The sequence below is a fragment of the Grampus griseus genome (assembly GCF_964374135.1).
Source record: "Grampus griseus genome assembly, chromosome: 19".
NCBI classification, from domain to species: Eukaryota; Metazoa; Chordata; class Mammalia; order Artiodactyla; family Delphinidae; genus Grampus; species Grampus griseus.
In genome coordinates, this window is record NC_139013.1 from 47,429,624 (window position 1) to 47,443,591 (window position 13,968).

Genomic DNA, 13,968 nt, shown 5'->3' on the forward strand with positions numbered 1-13,968 from the left:
TTTCCTTAGAAGTCTATGGGATTCTATTTAGGAGTAAATTCTTTAACTAATTTTTAAAGTACTATGTTTCTACTTTATCAGCTGAATCTTTTCATTGTGTCCTTTTGAAAAAAACTATGATATTAAGATAGCGTTTTTGCAAGAAAATTCCTTGATATTTAACATATATAATAATTTGGGGAAATTACTAGTCTTCTCTAGAACCAACTTAAGTCTTTTAAATTCAAAACATTAAAAATTTTTAAAAATCCAAATTCTCAGTTAATTTCAAAATTACTTAATTAAATCAACCAGCTGTATTGTTTTGATATCCTCTTAGACTGCTATTAGTATTTTGATATCAAATGCATATTGCATGCTTTTGAAATTAAATAAACTTTGAATCACTGTCAAAATTATTTTTATATAAAATGTCAGATGCTGTTTAGTTTTCTTGCCCTGGCTAAATAGCTTTCATTTTTATCACCGTGAAAAACTAACTCTGGTGATGAATTTCTTAGAATCCATTCTTTCCCCAAAATACAAATGTATTTTACTGTCTCATTCCACATCTATTCTGTGCCGACATCAACGGCTCCTTCCATAGAGTTCAAACCATTGTCTTCATGTTTAGTGACCGTTGATGCTATGGTGCTATTCCTGAGTCTAGTGAAGACTCAGCTCTCCACCACGGGGACTAACGTGAACAATCTTCATGTCTGACATTTCCAGCTCCTGCAGTCGTGACATTTTCATTCGATGTGGGGAATGGGCCTTTTGAAATCTCGGTGCAGTCACCCACTCACTTCAGCGACAACCAGTGGCACCACGTTAGGGTTGAGAGGAACACGAGAGAGGCATCTGTTCAAGTGGATCAGCTCTCACCAAGGACGCAGCCCGCTCCGGCTGATGGGCATGTCCTCCTGCAGCTCAACAGTCAGCTCTTTGTGGGTAAGTCCTGCTTTTAGGGAGTTTGTCTTTCATTGCATGATGTAAGTGCAGAGATGGGCCAAAATAAAATATAACACCAACTATAAGATCATGATAACACCACCACCAAATCACTGTTTATTGAGAACCTATGTTCCAGGCTGCACCAGGTGTTCTATTACTTCCTCGTAACTGACCTGTGAAATGGGTATTATCTCTGTTTTACAGACGAGGTAACTGAGTTTCAGGGAGCTGAAATGACCTGTCTTCAGGAATCCACCTAATAAATGAAATTCAAATTTGTGTTTGACTGATGCCTAAACCTGCATTCTTTTATTCCATTCCCATTTTATTGAGGTATAATTGACCTACAGCACTGAATAAATTTAACATAAACATTCTTATTATTACAGATTATGTGGCTTGTTTCAGTTTTTCTTTAATATTAATATCTTTAATATAATATTGGAAATGTTTACCTCTTTTCCCCAGGAAGTGGAAGAACCCTCCTTATAAATCCAGCTGATGCCAACCAGTGACCCCTGTGTAAAACAGGCCAATAGCGGGGCAAAAAAAAAAGCACGAGCAAAGGGTGTAGGATCCATGATTTGACCAGTTTCACCAGTTCTTCTGGTGTCCCTTATTTTCCCTGTTTTTCTCATGTCTTGTGACCACCTACTTCATATTTATATCCAAACGTTGTTCCTTTATTTTCTAAATACATTCACTTGGTATTTTAGAGACTTGATAGCAGAATCCTTCTGGGTGTGTTTGTTTTATTTTACATCTCTGCTAATTACTTAACAGAACTTATTGACCATGAAGTTCAAGGAATTATGCCTTGATCACTTTTCGTACATTTTAGTGTAAATGAGGACACAGCAATGCTGTCAAGCAGGATAAATTGTAAATTATCAGAAGTTATATTTCAAGCACTTGTAAGAGTTATGTTTTAGGACAAAATTCTCATCAGATCCCCATTACATCTTCTCTTGCTTAACAGCCTTGTTTTATTCTCTTTCACTGCGAAGGATGAAGCTTATTTAAGGGTATGGAAATCACAAAGAAATCATGAAAAGAAATACATAACTTTTCTTTCAATAACATGCTAGGAGCTCAGTCAGGAAATTGACATAGATATTTCTTGAGTTACGAAAAATAAGAGATGGCCACAAGAAAAGGTATGGCAATTTCAAATCTGTCAGGATCTAGGAAATAGCCTTACTATTCTTAGAAATTGAGAAGGCTGAAACAGTCCTCGAATTTTTCAGTGAAATCTGCTGCAGTTTGCCTGTGCATGACCTTTCATTCTTCGTATGAATTTTAACTTCATAGAAATGGAGTCACTATATATTGTGTCTGATGGGAATCCTAGCCTTAATTTGGTTTCAGGTAGTTTTAATGAATAGAAGTACTATTATGACACACAACTGTGTGTTCGAACAGACTTGAGTCTTTTGCCATCAGTCATGTGTTATAATTTTAATAAGATCTAAGAGACTTCATCTTTATGAGGCAGTTGGTTAGGCTTTTGACATTCCTACATGTGTTAAATTCAAGGATGATTGTGTTACTTGAAAGTTTTAAAAACTGAAATCTTTCTTATGTTTAAGTTAAAGTTGCTGAAAATCAAAAAGGAAAGGCAGAAAGAAAGATCTCTGAAAAAAAAGTTACATCTATTAATAAAAATCTCTTTATACAGTTCCCTCCTTCCTACTCATAGGTAACTGAGCAAATTGAAGTGGTTAATGTGATAATATTAAAGATGGACTCATGTTAAAAAAAAAAAAAGGCTTGCAGCCTTAGGTAGAGGCACATTGTTGGCTGTCAAGAGGCCACATAAGGGTCTGTTTTCATCTTCACCTCTACTGCAAGAATGAACCACTCTTAGGAAAGGGCCCCAAACAAGCTAATAGAATAATACGTACAAGACAAAATAGTAATTTGTCAATTTACAACATTACTATCAAACAAATCAGCATTTTTTTTTATTTCTAGATGAAAATACCTTTCCCCTGTGGGAAGATTCAATAGAATTTAAATTATAGTTAAAAGGTTATACTAAATTAGCATAAAGTGGGTGAAAAGTAGTAAAAAACTAGTAATAATTACAGCTAGTTTAATGTAGCACTACCGAGACCAAAAGTAGTTCTCTGCCTTCGTAAGAGTATGTCTCAGTGGAAGAGACAAGAGGCAGCCAATAAAAGAGTAAAAACTAAGACAGAATAAAAAAAAATATGTATATAAATATATATAAAAACAATTTACATATACACACACAGGCATGCATACACACATATGTCTGTATGTGTGTGTGTATGTATATAAAGTTTCAGGTAATGATAAATACAATAAAGTAAAAAGTAAAGTAAGGCATCAGGCAACAATTTGGTTTGGGGGGCTTCTATGTCAAGTAGGGTGTTCATGGAAGTCCTCTCTGAGGACCTTACATTGGAACAGAGGCCAGATGAAGCAGAAGAGGGAACCCTGGGAATATCCGAAGGAAGAGAATTCCAGGCGGTGGGAATGAACTTCTCAGGAGTTAAGGAGTAAGTCGTGGTGGCTGAGGAGAGAATTGGTGTGAGAGGAGGATGGTGCAAAGGCCATGGTGAGGAATTTGGATTTTGTTCTAAAGCATCAGACAAGTGGCATGGTCTAATTTACGTTTTCCATGTTCTGTCTTACTGCTGTGAGGAAAATGGATGGAAGGAAAGGGTAGAAGCCGGCCACGGCATTAGTCCCCATGAGAGATCGTGGTGGCACGGGCTAAAGGGGAAATGGTGATAAAGAGAGTTGGGACATATTTTACATGGAGATGCACACCACTTGCTAGTGAGTCAGTTATCGCTGTTAGTGTTTCACTCTTTTTACTCCTGCTAATAACCTTTGGCAAGGTCTTTGCGTTACTCACATCATTTCTCAGTCTTTAATTTCACCTGAAGTTAACTTTTCTTGTTTTCTTCCTTAATCCTAACTTGTGGCATGATTAAAGCTGTCCCCTGGTCCCACATATACAATACAGACCACACTTGTGCCAGGCTGGAAAAGGCCCCTGGTTTTTCTTCATAGTCCAGAGAAAATATCCCACCTCCTTCAGTGAGGTTCCAGCCCCCCCGTAATCACACTCTCACGAGGAAATCTGGCTGCTTTGTTCATATGTTCTGTACCAGCACGTCAGATGTAGAAGGACATTGTCTTAGAAACTGTTTGCCCGTGTGTTAATACCTTCAAAGTGCTGGAGTTAAGTCTGCTCTCAGAGCCAGTGATCCTTGGGTGACTGGCTCCGCTTTAATCCAATATAATTGATTTTCTGGTTAAAATTTTAAAGGGCAATTTCATTTCCCTTACTTACAGGTTCAAGAGCTTAATTTGTAGTTCGCCCATCCATATTAAAAAATAATTATGACTAATCAGTATTTTCAACCGTGCATAACGACTATCATTTGTATTTAGGTATCAGGACAAATGAATGAGATAGATATCATTGCGAAGAGTAAGTCTACAGTTTTCAGCGTCACTTTCTTTTCCCTAATAAAAATGTTTAAATTCAGACTCATGATGATGATGATGATGTTTTAAATTATGTGGAAACACAGTTTTTATAGCTACAGGGCAAAACTGAAAGACCAAGTTAGTATCAGTCTGTCAAAGTTAGATTATGTTATTACCCCAGCATTTAGCAGCTTTTACCAAAAATTCACCTTCCTGTTTGTAAACAAATATAGCACAAAACATTAAACCTGTTGTGGAATAGTTCAAATACTAAATGAAGTTATTTTATAGTACTACAAATATGAAACAGTAGAAATTTCGATAATGCAGAAATTTGTTTGTTTGAGATACTATCTTTAACACTTTTACCTACAAGTAGAACGTTGCAGATATTTGAATATATGTTAATTTTGAATGAAATTATTTTCTCCAGCTCCCTGTGCTCCCATAGGCAGACCTATGTTGATGATATTTGTCGATGTTACTTTTTTTTGAGATTAGAATTTTTGGCAGTCTCTCAGAAGTGACTGCTGCGATAGGATAACATGAAAGAACCCAATGTGCTTTTCTCCATTGCTTGCTTCACTCTCTCCCCTAAAGACCAATCATAAAGTGTTCACATCTCAGAGTGAAACTCTGAGGCAAGACTAATGCTTTAACTTCTGAACAAAATGAGTAAAAATAAATAGAAAGCATGACTAAAAACGTGATTCAGCTGGGCAACAATTATATGGCAGTTGAAATAGGAATAAGGAAATGATAGGTAGTTTTGGAGATTCAGCTGGTGTTCGCCTACACCACAGAATTATAACAGAAGGACTTCAACAACCCCTGCAGTTCCCAATATTGGCACAACTATCTTCAACTAATCTAAACTGTAGGATGGCCTGCGAAGTGAAGGAGTAATAAAATAATGAACAGAAATCCTTGTATGAAAAAGTTAGCATTAATGTAGTGTGATAGTCAGATGAGGAACAGTAGCAACAATGCAATGAACATCTTCCCTTCCCCCAAATAATCTCAACCATTACATTGCTTTTCAGTGTAAAAATGATGATTCCCCTCCTATTTGTAGCCCATCTTTCTCTATTCTTGTTCTAAATTATGGCACTGGGTCTTCACCAACCTTTTCACATTCTCTCACTTTGTCCTTTTTTGTATGTGTGTGATTTATGACATATCTTAGTTAAATAGTCCTATTCAGAGGTGCTATTCCCTACCTTAAAAAAGAAGTTTAGCAACATGATGCTGATTGGTGTGATTAACATATGCCCTTGACCTTGTAAACACTGAGGATTCAATGTTGAGAGTCACTGCTGTGATTTTACACCCACAGACATGCTCCAACCACGGAAATGAGGCAGAGAAAAGAATCAGTCATTTTTTTATGAATTGTGACAGTGGTCATTTTCTGTTTTGGCTTGTAAACTCAGCATTTTTCTTAGAAGCGTCTTAAATTAGCCTTGAATTGATTTTCATTCAACCAGCTCTAAAATTTTTGTTTGCAGCCTAAATTTTTCACTGACAGGTTATTAAACGGGGCAAACTTCATTTCGATACTTTGGGACCAGGGCCCGAAGGAGAAGTAAGGACTCCTGCCGTAGACTCACAAGTCATTTGCATTGCATTCGAACTGCATCAGATCTACAAATATTTATTAAGTGTCAAGAGCAAACAATCTCTAAATGCCATACTCAAAGGTTAATGCTGAACTCTAAGCATATTGAAGCTCTGAAAGCTGGTTTTCAACCTACTTACGCACTCATATGGCCTGGGGAGCTTTTGGGACACTGGCAGTGCCAGTACAAAGATATTTATTTACTGTTGATGGGCATTTGTATACTTCCAAAGTTGCATGTTACAAACACATTGTTGTGCTGGTCTTTTGGTGAACATATGCTTGTATATCTGTGGGGTGTGCACGTGGGATGGAGTTATTGGGTCACAGGAATGAGCGTCTGCCAAACATCAGGAGACTCTACCAAATCTCTGTTGGCCATTTGGGCAGCGTCCTTCATGAAGTGGCTCTTCAGATCTCTTGCCCATTTTTACAGGGTTGTCCTCTTTTAAAAACAAATTGTAGAATTCTTTATACATTTTGGATGAGTCCTTTTCAGGTAAATTCACTACAGATATTTTCCTTTTTCTCTGTGGATTGCATTTTCACATTTGTTAATGGTGTCTTTTGATGAGCAGAAGTTCTCAATTATAATATATTCTAGATTTTTTTCTTTTTGCTTTCGGTTTGTTTTTGATAGGCTAAAATATAGTTACAGGAAGAGCATGCCAAACAACTTTATGTTTGAATAATTTTTATTACAGACTAATTTTCTTTTGTAGTCGTAAATATGTTCCCCCATTACCAAAGTGCAGTGCAATAAAACTCACATTTCTCTTTAATGTAATCATATCAATTTATTTCAATTATTTTCTTCTCCCCTCCTTGAGATGTCTTTTTCACGATTAGCCAAAGAAGCTCCCAGTGTACTTTTCTGTGTCTAGCGAGCAAATCTGAGTGACTGTTGACTAAAATCAGAATTCAGATGCGATCTCTTGAAATCAGAGAATGTGACTAATACCACCAACATTCATTTCTTTGAAATAGACCTTAGTATGGTCAAACTAGACAGTGCTGTGGCCTTAAGTCTGAGTAGACCCATTTTTCCCTGCTGCCACTACCACTGGGACGTGTGCTCACCACTGACTCTGGTTCAGGGAAAAGTGACTGAATTTTCTGCCTGTGACACGGTTGCTTACACCACCTGCCTCTTTCAACCATGATCGTTCTTTAAACGTGAGGGAAAACAGTCCTCCTCTTCCCAGCCCACCCAAGGCTTTGCTCAGTGAGGAACATTCCATGGCAAAATTATAGCTGGGCTTCCAGGCTCACAGCTTTCTACACTAACTGATACCATCCTTGCTGCAGGGCTGCATCTTCCCCAGACCTAGGGGATGGCTGGGAAGGACAGGACTGAAGGTCCAACGCGTGATGTACAGAGGACCGCTTTTCCCGTCAGTCCCCTGACTTGGTCGTGGCCCAGCCCTCATGCCCAGTCACTTCCCTGCCCCCAGGTGACCCATGATCAGGGCCTTCCCTGCCTTTCTCTGCACAGCACCCTGGTCAGAGAGAACCCCTGTACTCTGACAAGCTTCTGTAACTTTGGATTTTGAAGAGAAGCGTGGGAATCTTGATTTCTTTTTTCCTCTAAGGCCCCTGGGCAAATTACACAGTTGTTCCCAGTTAATCCTCAGTAATATTCAAGCAGAGCACATAAATAATTTGCCATTAAAAAATGAAAGGTCTTCCTGCCACAAAAGTAGTGGAAAATTGGCATAGGAAAGAGCCAGCTTGTACTCTGTGACAGTAGCATCTGTCACTTAGTCTAACTTCCTGAGAGTGTGGAATGTGATAAAGGGATTGGGCTCAGTCTCTACGCAGCACCTTGCGCACTTATTTAGGTGCAGTATCCCAATACTGTTATGTAAGGGAACAGATTCAGTTATATTCATCCACGTAGAAACGTTGGCTATTTGTTTCACAGAATAGTCAGTGTTTGTGAAGTTATGGAATCCATTATATCTGATATAGTATGGCAGGTAAATTGATAGAAAATTAATTGGAAGACAGTTCCAAACACAGTAACTCAGCAGAAACATCCAGAATCAATTAATCAAACTGCAACTCATTTTAATTGGACATACTCTAACCCAGAAAAGTCATTGGAATCTTTAATTAAGCTTTCAGGCCCAATCCTATTTACATTAGTCGTGTTTTCCTGAACAGTTACATCTTAAAATAAAAGGTTATTAACTTGAAACCTAATGGTAAAGTAAAAATCCTCAATACATGTGTGCTGTAAATGTTTATATCTAATTAGACATTACATTTTTTTGGTAATTTAAAAATGCAGTTTAGAACTGTTTGATTAGGCAACCATTAACTCTTTAAAAGTGTGGAATTAAGAAGTCCTGTTTACAAAACTGTTGATTTCCGTCTCGCTATTACGAATGCTCCTTAGGCATGTATTTCCCATGTCTACATGTGTATTTTCACCTGTTAATATCCCCATCCTCTGACCTTCCTCTCCACGGGGTATCTATTTCTGCCACTGACACCATGTTGTGCTCACGTCTCTCTGTCTAAATCCATTACTAGACTGTGAGATCTCTGAGACCACGATTAGTTGCATATAACTCTGTACCTCCAATGTCAGACAGTGTCCAGCAAAGAGCTGCTAAATAAAGCTTGCAGAACTGAAATGCCATTCAAACCAAAAGTGATCTGAGGAGAAGAAAATGGAAGTTTTCTTCTTTGACCATATTCTTATATGGAGAGGAAAGGGGCGGCCTTGTAGCGAAAGGCCAACTGTAGGTTTTAGTCTTAACTCTGCCTCTGACTAAACGTGTTTATTCTAAAATTTCTCAGCTATGCCCATGGGCTAGTCCCTGGACTTTTCTATGCCTCTAGTTCCTCATCACCTGAAACAAAACAGCAGAAAACAAACAAGAATGAATGAATTGGAACCAATGAAAATGGATTATTCAGTTGTTGGACTCTGGGTTATTTAGTTATTATTATGTCACTGGTAGAATGAGACAAACCCCTAAATCAGAGAGACTGTAGATGTTTCAGAGTGACAAATGCATAACAGGCCATGATTTAATGTTACTGTGTACTATAAACTCTACACTGTGATTTAAAATACTGTAACACGAAGTCCATGAAATACACCAGGAATACACCTCTAATCCAGATTTCGCTGTGTCTGGCCCTCCTCCAAAGAGTGCCTGGGCCAAAGCTAAAACCAAGGCTGCAGGCTGCCTTCCTTTCCCAGGAAAGAAAACTCCAGCAAGAATGCCGAAAGAATCTCTGTCACAGACTTGACTGAGCCCTAGACTTTCTTACTGAGTTGAGTTAGCAGCAGCTTTGATGTGGAAGGAAGAGAAAAGATGTTCTCAAGGTAAGGGGAGAAGAGAGACTTCAAGGATGGCAGGAGATTGAGTAAATGTAGGACGGATGAAACAATTGTGTCAGCAATTCTGAAACTCTGGGATAAAAGCAAGTCCTTCTCTTCCTTGCCCACATAAACTGGAATTGTAAGACGTCTGGCTCCGTACCATACTTCATCTGGATCTATAAATAGAAAATATGACCCACACCCTTAAGACTTTCATATTCTTCATTGAAAAGACGCAAATTATGTCAACTGAAGCCATTTGAATACAGATATTTAAATACAGTCATTTGAAATATAAGACTAAATAGCATTAGTACCATGAGTTCAGAATTCTCAGAAATTCTTTTATTGTCCTTTTCATGGTGTTTCATTATCCAAAAACATAGAATTAATTGATTCAGAAATATTTATTGAGTTTTATCGACAATCTCAATCCCAGGGACCCAAACATCCCTGTGAGGAAAGGCTGTACCTCTCTTCAACTTTGGAAGCACCAAGCTCCCATCTACTACTCCTAAGGTACAGCTGGTTTAGTGAATGAGTGTGTTAATTATTTACTAACAGTAAATTCATTGAGAAGTAATAATTATTATCAATATTAATTGATAATTAGTTATAATTATACATAATTATAATTATAGATAATTATAACAGTTGCACAGCTATTATGTGTCAGGCACTGTTCTTTGTTCTGGGGATATAGTGTGATTGAAATAGCCCTTATTGAATGTGTATTCTGATGGAGATACACTGATAAGATACAAGGAACACTGTACAAAAGTAAAGCTTGCTAGACGATGACAAAGACGTACTTATTTAGGGTCTTTCTGGCCAAATTTTGGTTCTGAAATACCAAAAAATAAACAAAAAACCAAAACCAAAAAACCTGTTGAATCTCTGAGAATAGGAGACCTTAGGTAAATGAGGCTAGATTAGGAACTAGCTAAATGAAGTTGGGGGTGGGCGTGTAGGGAGAGTTAACACATTCTGGGGAGAGAGAACAGGTACAGAGCAGGTGTAGGATCCTGGAGGTGAGGCAGCATCGTCTGTTCGAAGATGAAGCTCCTTTTGAGAGGCCCCAAGACCACCTAACTGTCTCTGGGTAAATCACCCAGATTATTTAGATTAGGACACTATTTTCCTCCTTCAAATTCTGATCATTAATGTACGTATTCCTGGGCACCAGTGTATGTGCAAGTGTACCCAGAGCTTACATTCCCATTAAGATAGTGCTTTAAGTGACTGTCTGCATCAGGTTCACCAGTGTGCTTGTTGACCGTTTAGATTCACAGCCTTTTTTTCTGGTCCACACAATCAGTATTTCTTGGGACAAGCCCCTGACCCTGTCTTTTAAGAAGCCTTTCCATGTGGTACTCATATTCCTTAACGTTTGAGAACCTCTGCCTTAGAATAGCAGGGTCTGATTCTACCCAAACACTGTAAACCTCTTCAAGGGTGACGTGGTAAATACATGTTGTTATATATTATTCAATAAATGTTACACCACTGTGTGTCCTCATTAATCCCCTTTCCTGATTTCGTTGAGAATCTCTAACAATGAACATTGGTCCAACACTTAGAAAAAATTCACTGGGAAATATGCCTGACAGAAGCAAATACTCTGGTGCTCAAACTGATGCTGTGTGTTTTTGATGAAAAGATAACAACCAAAAGATCACATCAACGCACAGTCAAGTTAGAAAAACTCAAGGATTCCTTCATAGTTCTCACTAAATTAAAACTGGCCCGGCATCAGGATCAGGTTTCAATGTGAAGGACGAACCACACTTACCCACAAATATATGCTTATTTAAAATTGCAAGAAGAAGGTTAGTTTCTACATAAGAATATCAATGCATATCACTGTTATTTTGAATGAAAGAGCCTTTAAGTTCTTTAAAATAAAGAGACTGATTAAAAAAAGTCTCCAATTTAAAGTTTAATAGAACTCTTTTAGAAAACAAATCTATAACAAATTCAACCTTTGGGGAAAAAACGTGAATCAGTGTTTTATCTTTTTGAATTCTTCTACTATTTTGTCACAAATCGTGCTTCTAAAAGTATATTGGCTCTTCAGACTCCAGTGGTTCTCTGTTAAGGCCATGATTTTGGCCGCCCTCCGTGAGGCCTCAGTTTTGTGTGGTCTTAAAATCCTGAACAAAACACCTAGGAACGTGTTTGCATTTGCAGTATTTCCCTTTTAGGTGGAACGGCCACCCGACAGAGGGGCTTTCTGGGATGCATTCGGTCTCTGCAGTTGAACGGAATGGCCCTGGACCTGGAAGAAAGAGCCAAGGTGACTCCGGGAGTGGAGCCGGGCTGCAGAGGGCACTGCAGCAGCTACGGGAAGTTGTGCCACAACGGCGGGAAGTGCAGGGAAAAGCCCAGCGGCTTCTCCTGTGACTGCACCTCCTCTGCATACGCAGGGCCGTTCTGCTCAGACGGTGAGTGTGACGTCGGTGCCCCAGCAGCAAGACAATCCAACGTGAATAAAACCTCCCACGGTTCTTTTTCTCTGTAGCTATTTGAAACAAAAGTATTTCCATTTCTCAATTTTTTTTGGCAAATGGCCTATTTTATGCCAATGACATTTCATTACTTAAATATTTGCCGCAGTTCTTTGAACACCGTGTTTATCGATGGTAAACCCTGTAATAGTCGCCTCTAGGTGTTGTAGAGTGTTGGCTGCGCAGTCTGATCTTTTCTATCTACAGCTAATGCTCTTAAGTAATATGGGTGTCAACAACCAGTCCCATGGGCAGTTCTCATTTTTCAAATCATTAAAAGCATTATTGTTATTTTTGAAGATGGTCAGCAGTGCAAAGACATTTAGGAAGCTTTGTTGTCTTACCAAACAAATATTACTTCCAGGAATATAAATAACGTTTCCATTCAGTATTGATGTGTAACAAAATAGAGATACTCGGTCGTTTTGCTCTGTGAAATGCCGACTGTCTGTTGGTGAAGTGAAACGGTGGACTGTTTTTCAGCTGGTCTTGTTCACTGCTCCGTGTCATGGAAGAAGGAACGAACTGAGTGTAGTACTCAGCGTTCTGAACAGACTTCCGTGAATAGACAAACGTTTGCTATAGTTCCTCATAGAAAAATGTCAACCAGTTTAATCCAGTTGCTTTATTTAAGTGTTTCTGGGCTACTGAACCTTTACCTGAAGGAGGCTAACGAAAACTGGCTGCAAATTGAATCAGTCCCTGATTTGCAATGAAAGCCTTTGAGATTATTTAATGGAAAGTTGGCCAAAGTGCACTCTTCAGGTCATCTACTTTTTATCAGGAAAAAGTTATCGTTTGAAATCAACCTGTGGTAATCAATCACTGCTGCTACCATTCTATGCTTCTCACGTTTAAAGTTAGAACTAAGACCTGTGTCTTTACATCCTCATGTCTTTATAAGAGGATGCCTTTATTTTCTGGATCTAAATGATTTCCAGTTCATCTTGCTAAGTGTAATCAGGAATATTATTCTGCATCCACATGTTATGTAGTATCTCAAACGTGTATCTATAGAGAGTAAAAATAATAAACAGGCAAAAAACCTAAAGCCCTGAGGGAGTGGAGATGTTGCTACATTTATCCGTGAGCATCATCTGAAGCTCATGTTCAACACCTGCCCTGTATAGTAACGGAGGAAAGCAGAGTTCTGGGATCCCGAGCTAGTTACCTCTCCCACCACCTTCTTCACTTTTATACAAATCTATTTGGGGTGTGTGTGTGTGTGTGTGTTATTGTGCGAATTTAGGATATTAATCTTGTGTAAGTAAAATGATTTTTAAAAGTTTGGATAGTTATTTTTTAAATTTGAAAAGTATCAGTATAACCGAGGCAACATCCTTGTTTCTTAAATTTTTTCACGTAAAATGTACTTATCATTTCAGAGATTTCTGCCTATTTTGGATCTGGCTCATCTGTGATTTACAATTTTCAAGAAAATTACTCCCTAAGTAAAAATTCCAGCTCCCACGCGGCTTCATTTCACGGTGACATGAGGCTAAGCAGGGAAACGATCGAGTTTAGCTTCCGCACCACACGGACCCCGAGCTTGCTGCTCTACGTCAACTCCTTTTATAAAGAATACCTTTCAGTTATCATTGCCAAAAATGGTGAGTGCTGTTCAGACGAGGGAAAACTGGGTTAGAACATTAGGTCAGGAACAATGTGGATCCTTCTCATGGTCCCGCTGCTCAAACTACAAACAGGAAAAGAAGTGTGCCTGTCCTGTGTATTCAGTTTTGTGTTTTCAGTACTGTCCTATCAGCTTAATCTAAAAGGACTATTTAAAACACTTAAAATGCCTGTATCGCTTTATAATTTTGGTAATTTAACACAATCAGTGTGAATTTTTAATTTATGTAGATAAAATATTTATTATATTTTATCATTGCTAGGATCACTTTACTCTTCCATGCATCAGTATCAGTTGTGTGGTTCATTTTGAAATAAGCTGCCTATTTGTACATAACAAGTAATTTCCTTTGAATCAAAGTAGAGAAGTTTTGAGAGAATGTTAACAAACTAGCATTATGTGTAAGAAAACGTCCACAAAATAATCTGTTGGTTCTGATTTTCGGCCATAAAGTAGTCACGGGAAATGC

The 13,968-nt window shown here is 38.2% G+C and overlaps 1 protein-coding gene across 6 annotated transcripts in view; it reads left to right on the forward strand.

Annotated features, from left to right (window-relative positions):
* CNTNAP4 (contactin associated protein family member 4) overlaps nt 1–13,968 on the forward strand; it is a gene marked incomplete at both ends in the record, with an annotated part of 261,492 nt that overhangs the window by 229,385 nt on the left and 18,139 nt on the right. For 5 of the 6 annotated variants that reach the window (XM_082677167.1, XM_082677170.1, XM_082677171.1 and 2 more), the window contains 3 exons: nt 712–930; nt 11,564–11,803; nt 13,252–13,476. In XM_082677167.1, coding sequence (XP_082533293.1) covers nt 712–930; nt 11,564–11,803; nt 13,252–13,476 — 684 coding nt within the window. The remainder of the gene's footprint in view (nt 1–711; nt 931–11,563; nt 11,804–13,251; nt 13,477–13,968) is intronic. The other variant, XM_082677172.1, reaches the window with a different exon arrangement.